The 13,290-nt window shown below is 33.4% G+C and overlaps 1 protein-coding gene across 1 annotated transcript in view; it reads left to right on the forward strand.

Annotated features, from left to right (window-relative positions):
- The window catches only part of LOC110030136 (DExH-box ATP-dependent RNA helicase DExH9), a 33,767-nt gene that overhangs the window by 17,396 nt on the left and 3,081 nt on the right, over positions 1 to 13,290 (forward strand). Inside the window, 8 exon segments of the mRNA XM_020732721.1 lie at positions 5,388 to 5,588; positions 5,753 to 5,831; positions 5,834 to 5,949; positions 6,201 to 6,539; positions 9,267 to 9,371; positions 11,116 to 11,226; positions 12,128 to 12,378; positions 12,725 to 12,848. Of these exon segments, the coding sequence (XP_020588380.1) occupies positions 5,388 to 5,588; positions 5,753 to 5,831; positions 5,834 to 5,949; positions 6,201 to 6,539; positions 9,267 to 9,371; positions 11,116 to 11,226; positions 12,128 to 12,378; positions 12,725 to 12,848 (1,326 nt within the window).

The raw sequence follows: 13,290 nt of genomic DNA on the forward strand, positions 1-13,290 counted from the left end.
CCTTCCCTAGTGGCAAAGTATGCAAGCTCCAGAAATCTCTGTATGGTCTCAAACAATCTCCCCGTGCTTGGTTTGCCAGATTCACCAATTCAGTAATCAAGTGCGGTTATACTCAAAGCTAGACTGATCATACAATGTTCACAAAAAGATCAGAGAAGAAGATTGCTGTACTTATTGTGTATGTTGATGACATCATTCTTACCGGTGATCACTAGAGAGGATTTGTAAAGGCTTGTACCAGACTTAGCAGATGAGTATGTTGATTTTAACTCTTCGAAGAAGAGTGATCTTCTGGGTCCAGGTTATTGCTACTAGGTTTCAAGCTAGAGGGGTTCGTCCAACTACTAGATTTAAATCTAAAGCCAAAGCAAGCTTGAGAGGACTTTGTGGTTTTGAAGGCTTTAGATAATTTCAATTATGTCGATTTCAATTATATTATGTAATATTTAGGTTCGTTAATGTTGTGTGTTATTTTTATTTATTTTGATAAAGTGTGTGTATTATTTATGTTAAAGTCAAAAATTTGCTTATATGGAGTCAAGGTACGCTTATGTGTATTTATGTGGCATTGACTTTGTCAAAACATGGAGTAGAAATTTCACCAAGGTGGCTTGGGGTGGTTCCAAGACGGGCCAAATACTCCCTCGCTTTCTCTCATTGGATAGTTACCTTAGTAGTGAAGATGTGTGTTGAAAAGATGTTTAGTTGAACTCTTCTTTTCTCTGAAATAAAATACTATTGGTTGATTCTGTGAACTCTTGGATGAAGAATTCTCCATTGGCTTGTGGTATGGTGGTAGGCCACAAAAATGATTTGATGCCCTTGAAATTGCTTTAGTGAGTAGGAATTTTCATTTATGTGTGCTTCTTTCATGTAAATCTTGTGTTGTTTGTGTTAGTAGTATTGTCTACTTTATGCCAAACAAACTTTTAAAAACTTGTGTTTATCTCTTTGTTTGTTGTTCCAAGTGAGAATCCTTATATCTATTTTTCTCTGAAAAACGTGCACCCGTCTGCTATTTGTCCAAGTTAATCCACCAAATCATCTAAAAAAATTACCAATCTTTCCAGATCAGTAGTTAACACCCTGTCTTATAATTCAAGTACTTGTTTTGTATTATTTTCAGGTTTTTAAAGAAAGTTCTACGTGTTTGAAGTGAGACTTTCAGTTGCTGGACAAAACATAATTTCACTGTTATCACTTTCAATTGAGCCCCTCTACCAAAATTTGATCTTTTGATTTTTGAAGGAGATTGAGTCCACGTTGATTACTTCTTAGTGATCTTGATCCTCGACAAACAAAATGAACTCATTCCATACTCCATCGTTCTTGGTATCAAGGTGCAATTGAGAGTGGTAAAAGTGGAATTAGAGTTTATTCCTGGTTTTTTCAGTAATCTGGAAGTCTTATTTTAAACATGCAGAATATTCTCTACAGACCTCAAAATCATGCAAATAAGTACTTGAATTGTAGGGTGGAACTACTGATTAGGAAATTTTGGTAAATTTTGTGTGTGATTTGATATAGAGAAACTAGATATATTGGCCAGTCTTGTCTAGAGGTGACCAAGTTTGGGCAATTGGCTAGATCTTTTTTGTCGAGGAATGGGAATTTGTAATTTAAAGTAGAGATTGTAGTAGAAACAGATTATGAGAGTTTTGTTGGGTTTGGACCATTGTGGATATGAATTTGGATACATGAAACTTGGAAAAGCAGTATCAGGAAACACAAGGTATAAAAACTAGGATTTTATTTGGGCTAACAATTCCTTAATAACTTTAAAATAACATTACATATATTGTTTTGTATTTTTATAGTAGGAAAGAGATGGACAAAATGATACCAAATTCAAAATTTTTGGAGATGATTTGGTTGGTTAAATTTGACAAATGAAAATTGGTGCATGTTTTCCATAGAAAAATAAATTTAAGGATTCTCACTTAAAACAAAAAAATAAAGTGAGAAAACACAAGATTTTGTAGTTTTTTTTTGGAACGTAAAGTATACAACACTACTAACACAAATAACACAAGATTTACATGAAAGAAATGCAGGAAAATGAAAATTTATAGTCATTACTAAATCCCTTGGTTGGTGGCTGGCCACCACAGCTCAAGCCAATGGAGAATTCTTCATCCAAGAGTTCACAGTACACAATCAATGTATATTGTTTCATTTCAGAGAAAGGAAGAGTTCAAATACAATGCGGAAGACTCTTTCATCACACCTCTTAATTGCTAAGGTAACTGCTCAAGGAGAGGGAGTGGCTGACCCTCTCTTGGAATCAACCCAAACCACCTTGGTCGAAATTTTCCTTTCATGTATTGATCAAGTCAATGCCACATAAAATCACATAAGCGTACCTTGACTCCACATAAGCGTACCTTGACTCCACATAAGCGTACCTTGATTCCACATAAGCAAGGTCAACACCACATTAACAAATTTTTGACTTCAACATAATAATACACTTATTTTACCAAAAAACATACAAAAAAGCACATGATGTTAGGAAACTAAATACTGCATAACATAATGGAAAAAGTCCTCTCAAGCTTGATTGCCCTAGATTTGGATCGATTAGTTGGGTCACCTCTATGTGCCACATCAAGTATTCTCTCTTATGTAGTCAATGATATTCATATTACATAATCAAGGTCGACTCAAAATCATGCATGCTATTTTTATAGGGAGCAAATTTCACCAAATTTTATTTTCATAACTTTCACTTATTGATGATCGTGAGGGTCATATGGTTCATTCAGTTGGGCAAGGCAAGCTCCATTGGAAGGCTTTAGCATGTGGTATCGCCTTGAGTATAGTCCTTGCTAGTTTATGGATGTATAACACATTAATGACACTTACACCTTCAATAGGAAGTCTTAATTTTTTTTTCTTTTTACACAACATATGCATAGAGAAATGTTTTTCTCCAATCATTTGTCTTACTCTTAGAAATAACTAAGCAATTAATAACTCTATGGTTGGTATACTTTTGCTTGATTTTCTTTTTTAGATATGGCGCCTCATCCAAAACTCTCTTATTATCATCCTACTCACTTAAATCAAACTCACATAGAAATGGGATTTGAGCCTCACAATAATTTTTGCCTATGAGCCTGCTTATGGCACTTGAAGCATGTGGTCTCTTTAATATTCTTAAAATTCCATTAATTTGGAGTTTATTATTCTTCGTGCCCTTAATTGTGAGGTGAGGTCTAATAGCAGACCTATTGCCAGGAGAATGACAACATTTTTTTATTTTATTCACCATGTGAGCATGGTTGAACGCATCCTCTAGGAGTCAAGCATCTCTACCTAATTATTAAAATCAACCATAAAATTAATGATAAAAAAAAACATAAAATTAATTATAAATCTATTGGCTAGTTGCCAATCATTATCTCCTAGTTAATCCTAGAAGCTAGATTTTTAAAAGAGTGGAGATAATGAGCTGAATGGTGCCCATCTTAGTATTAAAAATGACCCATATTGTTTCTTGTTATGGTGTCTTGGACAATGGTTTTAGGCATTTTCATCATTTCCTAGGTTCTCCCTTTTTAATCTTTACTCTTTTGCTAAGATGTTGATCCATTATATTCTTACATGACTAGTGAGCTTTATATTAGTAGAAGTGACCCTTTGATCATAATCCTTATATGACAAAAAACTCATTCATTTATATTACCCAATCCAAATGATTGCCTGAATTATCTATTTAATCATAGGAAAATACCTCATTTAATCCTCCTAGAGGATCATTAAAGTGTTTAGCACGTCTATTTTGTGATAACCTATATCCTCTTTCCTACAAGAAGATAGCCTACTACGGGATCAATCTTCTCTAGGGGTTTGTCAGGCTCATCATCCTCAAAATCAAGGTGGTGTGTTGTGCAGATACCAGAGGTGGGTTGGATTTTTAGTGGCTTATGTTCTTCGTTGATTTTATTAAAGAAAAAAAAAATGGAAATTAATCGAGTCTAAGGCCAGCAATCAATCCTTGGTGGATGATGGACCTGCCAATTATAAATACCAAATGTTAAATCCCAACCCTCCAAATGCTCGTTGTTTTAGAATTACCAATTTTCAGGTCTTTGCTTTGATACCTAAGTTGACTTTAGCATTGGAAGAGGTGATTTAAGTCTTTCGTTTGCTGTGGTGGGGCCTAAGGATGTGCAAGATACTTTTTAATAGTTGGAATAATTTTATTTGAGATAGTGATTGGAAGGAAGGGGCCAAATAAGTGGTTAGGATATGCCAATTATTAGGCTCTTATTGGGTACCTGGATCTAGGATTTCGATCGGTTGAGTATTCGAGGAATGAAACCACTTGAAACAGCAAAGTAATTATTTTATAGGTGATCTGGAATGTTTGTGAAATTTCAAGTGGTTTAGAGGCTAAAGGATGGAAGAAAAATCAAGAACAAGTCAAGATGACCTAGTTTGGACTAATTTGGCTAGTCTCGGGACATTGAGTTAGTCGAAGGGCCTTAGGGTGCATTAAAGTTTTGGAAATGCTATGGAATGTTACAGGAATATGTGGAGGTTGGATTTGGAGTAGATGGCAGGGATCAATGGTTTTATAGGGGTGATGGAGGAGGAGGAACCAAAATTAGGTTAAAAAATCCCAACTTATGGCCTTCAGTTTCAAGGGGGGTTTAGGAATCTTTTTTTAGGTTGTAGGTTTGTGTGATATAAGCAAGATGGAGAAAATCCTATGAAAAATTTTAAGGGTTGATCAAGTATAAAAGAGGTACTTGGATATTTGACCAAGAAAGAACCCTAAAAGGAAGGGGTTAACCACTAAACTCTCAACTTCATATATCCACTTTCCAATTTTTATCATAACATCAAAACATATTTTCTCATTCATTCCGATAATATCTAAGTTGTTACATCATGTTTTGTAATTCAAATTTAAAAAAAAAAGGGAGAGAAATTAAATCTAAGTTAACAATTCAAGTGGAACCACAAATTCTCCAACTGTCTCTGCTCACCTGGCGAGGCTAGCCCAAAGAAGTTCTAATCAAGCTTAAATCTATTTAAATAAACTAAAATTAAATTCAAAGTGGTCCATACAAAATTATAAATTAAATGCTGAAAATTAAATTTTTTCGTCTAAAATTTTGAGTTTTAATTTTAATTATTATTATTTTCTTAATTAAATATTAATGTTTTTATTCAATGAGTTCTTGATGATGATATCTTAACTATTGATTCCATATTGAGGACTTAATTATAATCTTCTAATAGGGCCTTCAAAATTAGCTCGATGTTCTATATTAATAACACTTTGTATCTTTGAAATATATGATTCTTTCTTATGGTATTAATCAACTGGCTTCTATTTATTGCAGTGATTTAGTTTTTGCCAATTCTTTCTATAGGTATCTGCACATACATCAGCTGGAAAAACTGTTGTTGCATTATATGCTATCGCCATGTCACTGAGAAACCAACAACGGGTTATTTACACCTCTCCAATCAAGGCTCTTAGCAACCAGAAATACAGGGAGTTTAAGGAGGAGTTTTCTGATGTTGGCCTCATGACAGGTGATGTCACCATTGAGCCTAACGCCTCTTGTCTGGTAGGTTAACAAATTTTCTTTTTTTTTTCCCATGAATTACCACAATACTTGGACTCCCGAAGCTCCCAGATTAGAATACCGTTCTCCTAATAGTGGGAGTTTGACTTTTGTTACAAAAATTACATTATTTATTCATTTATTAAATTTAAGTATAAAATATATAGGTAATGACCACTGAGATTTGGAGAAGCATGCAGTACAAAGGGTCAGAGATAATGCGGGAGGTGGCCTGGATCATATTTGATGGGAAAGAGGTGTTGTGTGGGAAGAAAGTATTGTTATGGCTCCCAAGAACTCTCGTTTCGTTTTCCTTTCAGCTACGGTGCCTAATGCCAAGGAATTCGCTGATTGGGTTGCAAAGGTTCTTCATTCTACTTTGCTTGCTGGTTCCTATTTTTCCTAGATTGTTTCTGTGGAATCTTGTGTGTTTTTATAAAAAAATGATGGCTTGAAAACTTTGAAGTCCACCATTGTATGAACATGCATTAATTTCTATGTTTGTGATACACTTAAAGTTGCATGATTACTTAATTTTTATGCTCAGTATATCTTTGTTTTATTTTACTAAAATTGCTTATTTATTTATTTATTTATCTCCATATCTTAAATCAGATCCATCATCAGCCCTGTCACATAGTTTACACAGATTATCGACCAACACCCCTTCAACATTACATTTTCCCTTCTGGAGGGGATGGTTTATATTTGGTGGTTGATGAGAATGGAAAGTTTCGTGAGGACAGTTTTCAGAAAGCTTTGAATGCTCTCGTTCCTGCTAAAGAAGGGAATAGAAAAAGGGATTTTGCGAAATTGCAGAAGGCATTGCTGGAAGGAAAACCCAGTGAGGAAAGTGACATTTTTAAGCTGGTGAAAATGTTAATTCAGCGCCAGTATGATCCTGTTATATTGTTCTGCTTTAGCAAGAGAGAGTGTGAATTCCTTGCAATGCAGGTAAAATTAGAACTTTTTCATTTTAATTTGTTTGTGAAGTGCTCTGCCTAGCTGATATATTAAACTGAAGGTCCTGATTTGTCTCTTTAGACCCTCTTATTCTAGTTGACGTGAAATATCAAAACCATGTAATTTGGCTTGTTGAAAAATTCAAAGATTTCTGTTGTTTAAGATAACCTGGAATCCGGCATTATTTTATCTGATTTGGTTTAGTCGTGAAAATTATCTTTGCATATAGGATCCACATATTTGTCTTTTAAGTTGAAAGGAAATGAATGAGTTGCTCTAAATTATTGCACAAGAAACTAGGTGCAGCTCCTATTATAGAATGACATTTTCAGAATCTTTATCCGCCTTATTGCTGTATAATGGTTTGCTGCATATTTTATTATTGGATTCAAAGGGCTTCAATCAATTTAGGTTTTGTCCATGGTGTCTATGTCATTTTTTATGGTTCAATATATCGTTTTAGGACGTACAAGTCCCTTAACTATTTCTTTTTGTCATTTGGAGCATTTGGGGGCCTTTTTCTGTAGTTAGGCTGAGTAATTGTAATCAAAGATTTACTATCTCGAGTGGAGAGAGAGTTCTTACTGGATTGTGTGCTGCTTGTGCCTCCTCTCAGATGTTTGTCAGATTCATCCTTAGTGTGCAGGCCTCTTTCAAGCTGTGTTTGGAGTTCATCTTCTGTTTTTTGTGCTCAGAATGCTATTGATATGTAATTTGGTTTTTTATTCCCTTGTTTCCTAGTCAGCCATTTTTTTTTCTTTCTTATTTTTTCTCCAGTATTCAGTTTTCCTTACCCAAAATTTTATATTGCTTTGTACAAGGAAAATAATATCTACACTTTGTTTGAAATATTTCTTATCACTTTAGAAAGTTAGTCCATTGCAATTTAGCATATTATATGATTTAAATTTTCCCAAGTTATGTATCTGGTCCTAAGTTTATTACATATCGAATATTGATAGATATTTTGATAAACTTTTCAATGATGTTTCCGAAAATACTATCGACCTTAATGATTTTAATAATAATAATAATAATAATAATAATTTTATTTTTACTGTAGTATTAGTAAAAGGAAGTTGAGGAGACTTTAAAGAAAACCAAAGGTAAAAAATCAGTAGGACCTGACGATATCTCAATTGAAGTGTGGAAATATTTTGGAGATTTGAGAGTTTCTTGGTTTGCTAAACTCTTAAATATTATTTTAAAAACTAAAAAAATGTCTGAGAAGTGGAGGAAGAGTATTTCCGTCCCTATTTTTAAGAATAAAAGGGATGCACAACAGTGTGTAAATTATAGAGGAATAAGTTAATGTATCATGCATTAAAATTATGAGGGAGAGTAATTGAACATAGGTTAAAACGTGATATAAAAATTTCTCATAATCAAGACATGTCTTCTATGAAAGCTATATATTTATTGAGAGGTTTGTTGGAGAAGTACAAAGATAGTAAGGTGGATTTACATATGATTTTTATTGATTTAGAAAAAGCTTACGATTAGATTCCAAGAAAATTTCTTTGGAGAGTTCTAGAAAAGAAAGATGTTGATGTCTTATATTCAAGTCATTAAAGTTGTGTATGCTAGAGATGTTAGTTGTGTTTGAATAGGAGGATTGATCAAATGTTTTCCTATTTCAGTTGGATTACATAAGGGATTGGCTTTAAGCCAATATCTTTTTGCTTTAATTATGGATGCTCTCACTAGAAATTTATAGGAGGATGTACCTTGGTATATGCTTTTTCCTGATGATATTCTTCTTGTCGATAAGACCAGAGAAAGAGTTCAGGAAAATTTGGATTATGGAGGTCTATATCAGATTCTAAAGGCCTTCGTTTGAGTAGATTTAAAACTAAATACATGGAATGTAATTTTAATAGTATTAGATCTAATGGCAGAGTTGTAATTATGAGTGATCAAATTATTAAAAGGTGCAAACATTTTAGATATCCTCGGTATATTGTTTAAAGTGGTGGTGATATAGATGGGGTTGTTACTAATAGAACTCAAGTAGTTTGGTTGAAGTGGAGAATTTATCGGGACCACTGTGTGATAGAAAAAGTACCGCTTAGAATTAAAAGGAAAATTTTATAAGATGGTGGTGAGACCTACAATGCTCTATGGCGCAGAATGTTGGCCTTTAAAAGAGAAGCTTTAAACCAAGTTAAGTTTTGCTGTGATGAGAATGCTTAGGGGCATGAGTGGTTTGACACTTAGAGACAAAATATAAAATGAATGTAGTTGTAAAAGGGTTGGTGTAGTGGTAGACAATATTAGAGGGAGCCGTCTTAAAGGGTTTGGTCACATTAAACATCGACTATGTGATTATCTGGTTAGGAGACATTTTAGATTTGACTTATCTTAAGAAAGGTAAAGGCAGACATAAAAAGGCTAGGGCATATTGTATAAAAAATGATCTTAATTTATTAGAATTAAATGAAATTATGACTCTCAATAGGTCACGATGGAGAAAAAGTATTCGTGTAGCTGAACCCATTCAGTGGAATAAATGTTTGTTGTTGTTGTTGTAACTCAATATTGATGCTATTTGGGAAAAATGATGAATCAAACTAAGTTAGAATCTTCGTGGCCTTTTTGGTATGTATATATTTTTTTCACTTCTGTATTTGATGTTGTTTTAGGGCTATTTATTTGGAATTGGACCTTTTTTTTGTCAAGTATTAATCGAATTTTTGTTGCTCTTATCTTTGTATTTAGATGGCAAAAATGGATTTGAATGATGACCAAGAGAAAACTAATATAGAAACCATCTTCTGGAGTGCAATGGATTTACTTTCTGATGATGAAAAGAAGCTTCCCCAGGCAAGTTAATCTCATTTATTATGAATGCCTTTTTTTAGATATGTTCTCCCTTTACTTCTCTCTACTTGTAACTACTTTTTCTGCTGACTATCTTTTATTGCATGCAAAGTCATTTCCTTGAAATGGCCTCAAGTTTTAATTTCATTTTACTTGAAACAATTCCATTATTATGCATTCAATTCGTTTTTGCTTGGCTTGGTCTTCATACTATTAAAATTTCAATCGTCTGATTTTTTGGTCACTTTTATGGTTTATGGCATTGCATTTTTTCTCTCTTCCAAACATTTTTATGACTTAGTTAAGTGGCACATGCATTTCATGATGCAGGCAAGTGAGTTGTATTTGATATCCAATTAAATTTATTCAGCATAATAATAACGTGCAGAAAATTACTCACTAGTTTGAATTTTTTCTTCGAGCTGAAGTAGCGACCAAAGAACTAGGAGACAAATAACTCGACGACTAACTGTAATGGTCAAATAAAAAAGCAGAAAAAAGTTGCCAACCAAGCCGAAGAAGCCCAAAGCAGATAGAACGACCAACATAGAGGTCAGCTTTTTTGATGCCCTAATCTCATTGTCATAGATATCAGATGAAGCTTATGCAAATGAAGCATTCAAATGAAATCTTTGAACGAAGCAGATGAGGTCTTCGATGCCCTTGCAGACGTTGCTTGAAGCAGACGAAGCCATCAAATGTTACCAAGGAACGGAACAATGACTATAGTTTGGACAAAGCGTTGTAGACACTGCAGGGAGAAGGTTATGGCTTCGTTTGAAGCCTTGCAGATGTCATTCAAAGAAGACAGCCTTCGAATGAAACCGAAGAAACGAACGATGATGCCTAACATTGTATGACGAAGCTGAAAACATCTAGGGATGCTGATGACGATACTGAAGGTGTCATTTGTTTTGAAGCAGAAGATGCCATGTGTGTCGATCGAACAAAGTAACCATAAATAAAACTATCTGTCGATGCTCTCATACCTTGTGATGGGAATGCTTCATCTTTTCTCTTGTTCCAAATTGAAAATATATATTACATATTTATACACATTCCCAGCTCTCTAGATTAGGAATAACTCTATTATAGAAAATATCCTCTAATTCGGTTGCCTATCATCAAGTTTTCTAGTATAGAAGGTTCAGATTTATTTTTTTCATTCACACTTATGAAGTCTAATTTTATGAGTGCCTCCCTGATCAATTAATTTGGAGTCTTCTATCATTTCTGATTTTGTGGCAAGCCTATACATATTTTTCACGCTTGAAGTGCTGTTTCTTTTTTGTTTTTTCAGGTTTGCTTGGTCTTTTTTTAAATGAATTTTTTAATGCAGCTGTTCAATTTTTTATTCTATTGCGTCAATACTGGGTTCCTTTTTTTCCCCGTTTTAGCCTCAGATTTTTGGAACTTTTGATTAATCACTAAGGTTCAATATTATATTGATGCTTTTTCCAATATTTCTAATTTTCTCGTACAAAGGTATATCAGATGGACGGAGACGAAGGTATTGGTCATTAATGTTCCAACATCCTTTTTTTTGTTGTAATAGGATTATAGTATGAATTTTGTTTCCCTTTTTGTTAGTATCATGTGTTTTTTTTTTATTTTTAAATTTTCTCCTATTCATTTGCATCTTTATCTTGGCTTTATATTGGTTATACTATTGTTTGCTGGCTAATGCACAATCTTTTAATGAAATTTAAATTTAACAGCTTATTCTACTTTATGTTTTTTTTTTCAGGTTTCCAACATTCTACCCTTGTTAAAACGGGGTATCGGCGTGCACCATTCTGGTCTTCTTCCTATTCTGAAGGAAGTAATCGAGATACTTTTTCAAGAAGGCCTAATCAAGGTACGCATATGTTTTGCCAAGTACTTTCTTCGGACTTGAAAGTCATATTCTAGCAAATTTTGTCTTCATCAAATATTGCTCGTCTAAAAATTTGAATTCTGATATGCTTTTTCTCAATGGTTTTAATCTAGTTAATGTCTCCGATATTAGCTGTTGTTTACAGTGTTTTTTTCATAATAACATCCCTGACAGGTGGGTATTAGTTGATACTTTTAATATTCTGAGTAGCTAGCTATAGCGGAGTTCAAAGCTTTGTTTAAGAAATTTGCTAATTGATCGCTGGTATTTTGTTTTGATTATTTCTCGATTAGATAAACATGGTGGGGCTTCAATTTAATTCCGTTGAGCTTGTTGAAAAGTCAGAAACCTATAGTTATATTTTCTTGGTCATTCAAAATTGATGGAACATAGTATATTAGTTTTTTGTATCCATTACTGATAACTGATCTATTTAAGTTTCTTTAATGGATTCATCAAAATCAGGATGTTTCAGTTTCGAGTTTATCAATTGTGATGGATCTTAAAACTTCTCAAATCTTTGTCTGCCTTGGTTTTTTGTGGCCGATGTTTTACTTGAAAAACTAGTCATTTTCTAAGGAACAATTAAATTTGATAAATAAACATTTTTTCCTTCACTAATGAAATGCGATTTTTACCTCTGTTTTGTTTAGTAGATATATTTGGAACTTCTCGCATAACCTTTGTCCAGCTTCTCTCTAACTCCTTTTATGTTCTCTTGTAATGATGCCTTCTTTTATTGGTATTGAAAATGTTGATTAGATATCTCCTGTAGTTACCTCTTATTTCTTCCCAATCTGGTTATGTAAATATATTGATTTTTGAGTAATCTATTTTTCATGGGGTTGAGGATATTGATGGGTGATTATAATTTCCACTTTAGTGTTTGTTTGCTACAGAGACCTTCAGTATTGGTTTGAATATGCCTGCAAAAACTGTTGTGTTCACGAATGTTCGTAAATTTGATGGGGATAAATTCAGATGGTTATCCAGTGGGGAGTATATTCAAATGAGTGGTCGTGCTGGCCGTCGAGGTATTGATCAGCGTGGTATTTGCATTTTGATGGTAGATGAAAAAATGGAGCCTTCGACTGCAAAAATGATGTTGAAAGGAAGTGCTGATTTCTTAAATAGGTAATTCTTTTTTGTTTTTTATGCTTGAATTCGTTTATACCTGCAGGTTAACTTTCTCTTGTCCTTGATATTATTATATTGAAATTGTGCTTCTTACTGTGTTTTTTAATTTTTGTTATACCCTTGTGCTGTATTGTTTCATTTTTACCATGTTTTCTAAATTTCTATTTTTTTCTTTTTAGCTGTCCACAATTTTCACTGTTTTTTTTTTCCTTGCCCAGTACCACCTCCCCATTCACTTAACGCAATGATTTTATTAAATAGTCCAATATATATTTTCTCCTCTAAATATATTATCTGTGATTTTTTGGGAACGCTCTTTTCTTACATTATCAACTCATACCAGCGCCTTTCACTTGAGCTACAATATGCTATTAAATCAATTACGCTGTGAAGATGGTGATCCAGAGAAGCTTCTTCGACATTCATTCTATCAGTTTCAAGCTGACCGGGCTCTTCCTGATCTCGAGGTTGGTTGATAGGAGTTAAATTTCATTAGCTTTTGTTTGTTTCACTGATTAGATATCTGCCAACTGTAATAAACTGTTCATATTTTGGAAAATATATCCCTGTAAAATGAAGCACCATGAAAAAGATTGCTTTATCAATATGGAAAAAGGGAAATTTACATATGTAGCACACAATCTTACGTATTTACATATCTCAAACCTCAACCTTCATATTTAGATACATAGCACTTGTTGCTTCAGACTTCTGCATGAAAATGTTTATTTCACTTTAAAAAAATGGTAATAGTGCTATTTTTAATGTGATATTAAAGATTTGAGTGCTATGTGTGTAAATATGAAATTTTAGGTGTGATATATGCAAATGAATAAGAATTCTGTGCTATGTAAATGCCCAAAAAATAAAAGATTAAAATTTGAGACTTTAACTACCACTCCTTTTAGT

Source organism: Phalaenopsis equestris, unplaced genomic scaffold (assembly GCF_001263595.1).
Source record: "Phalaenopsis equestris unplaced genomic scaffold, ASM126359v1 Scaffold000002, whole genome shotgun sequence".
NCBI lineage: Eukaryota > Viridiplantae > Streptophyta > Magnoliopsida > Asparagales > Orchidaceae > Phalaenopsis > Phalaenopsis equestris.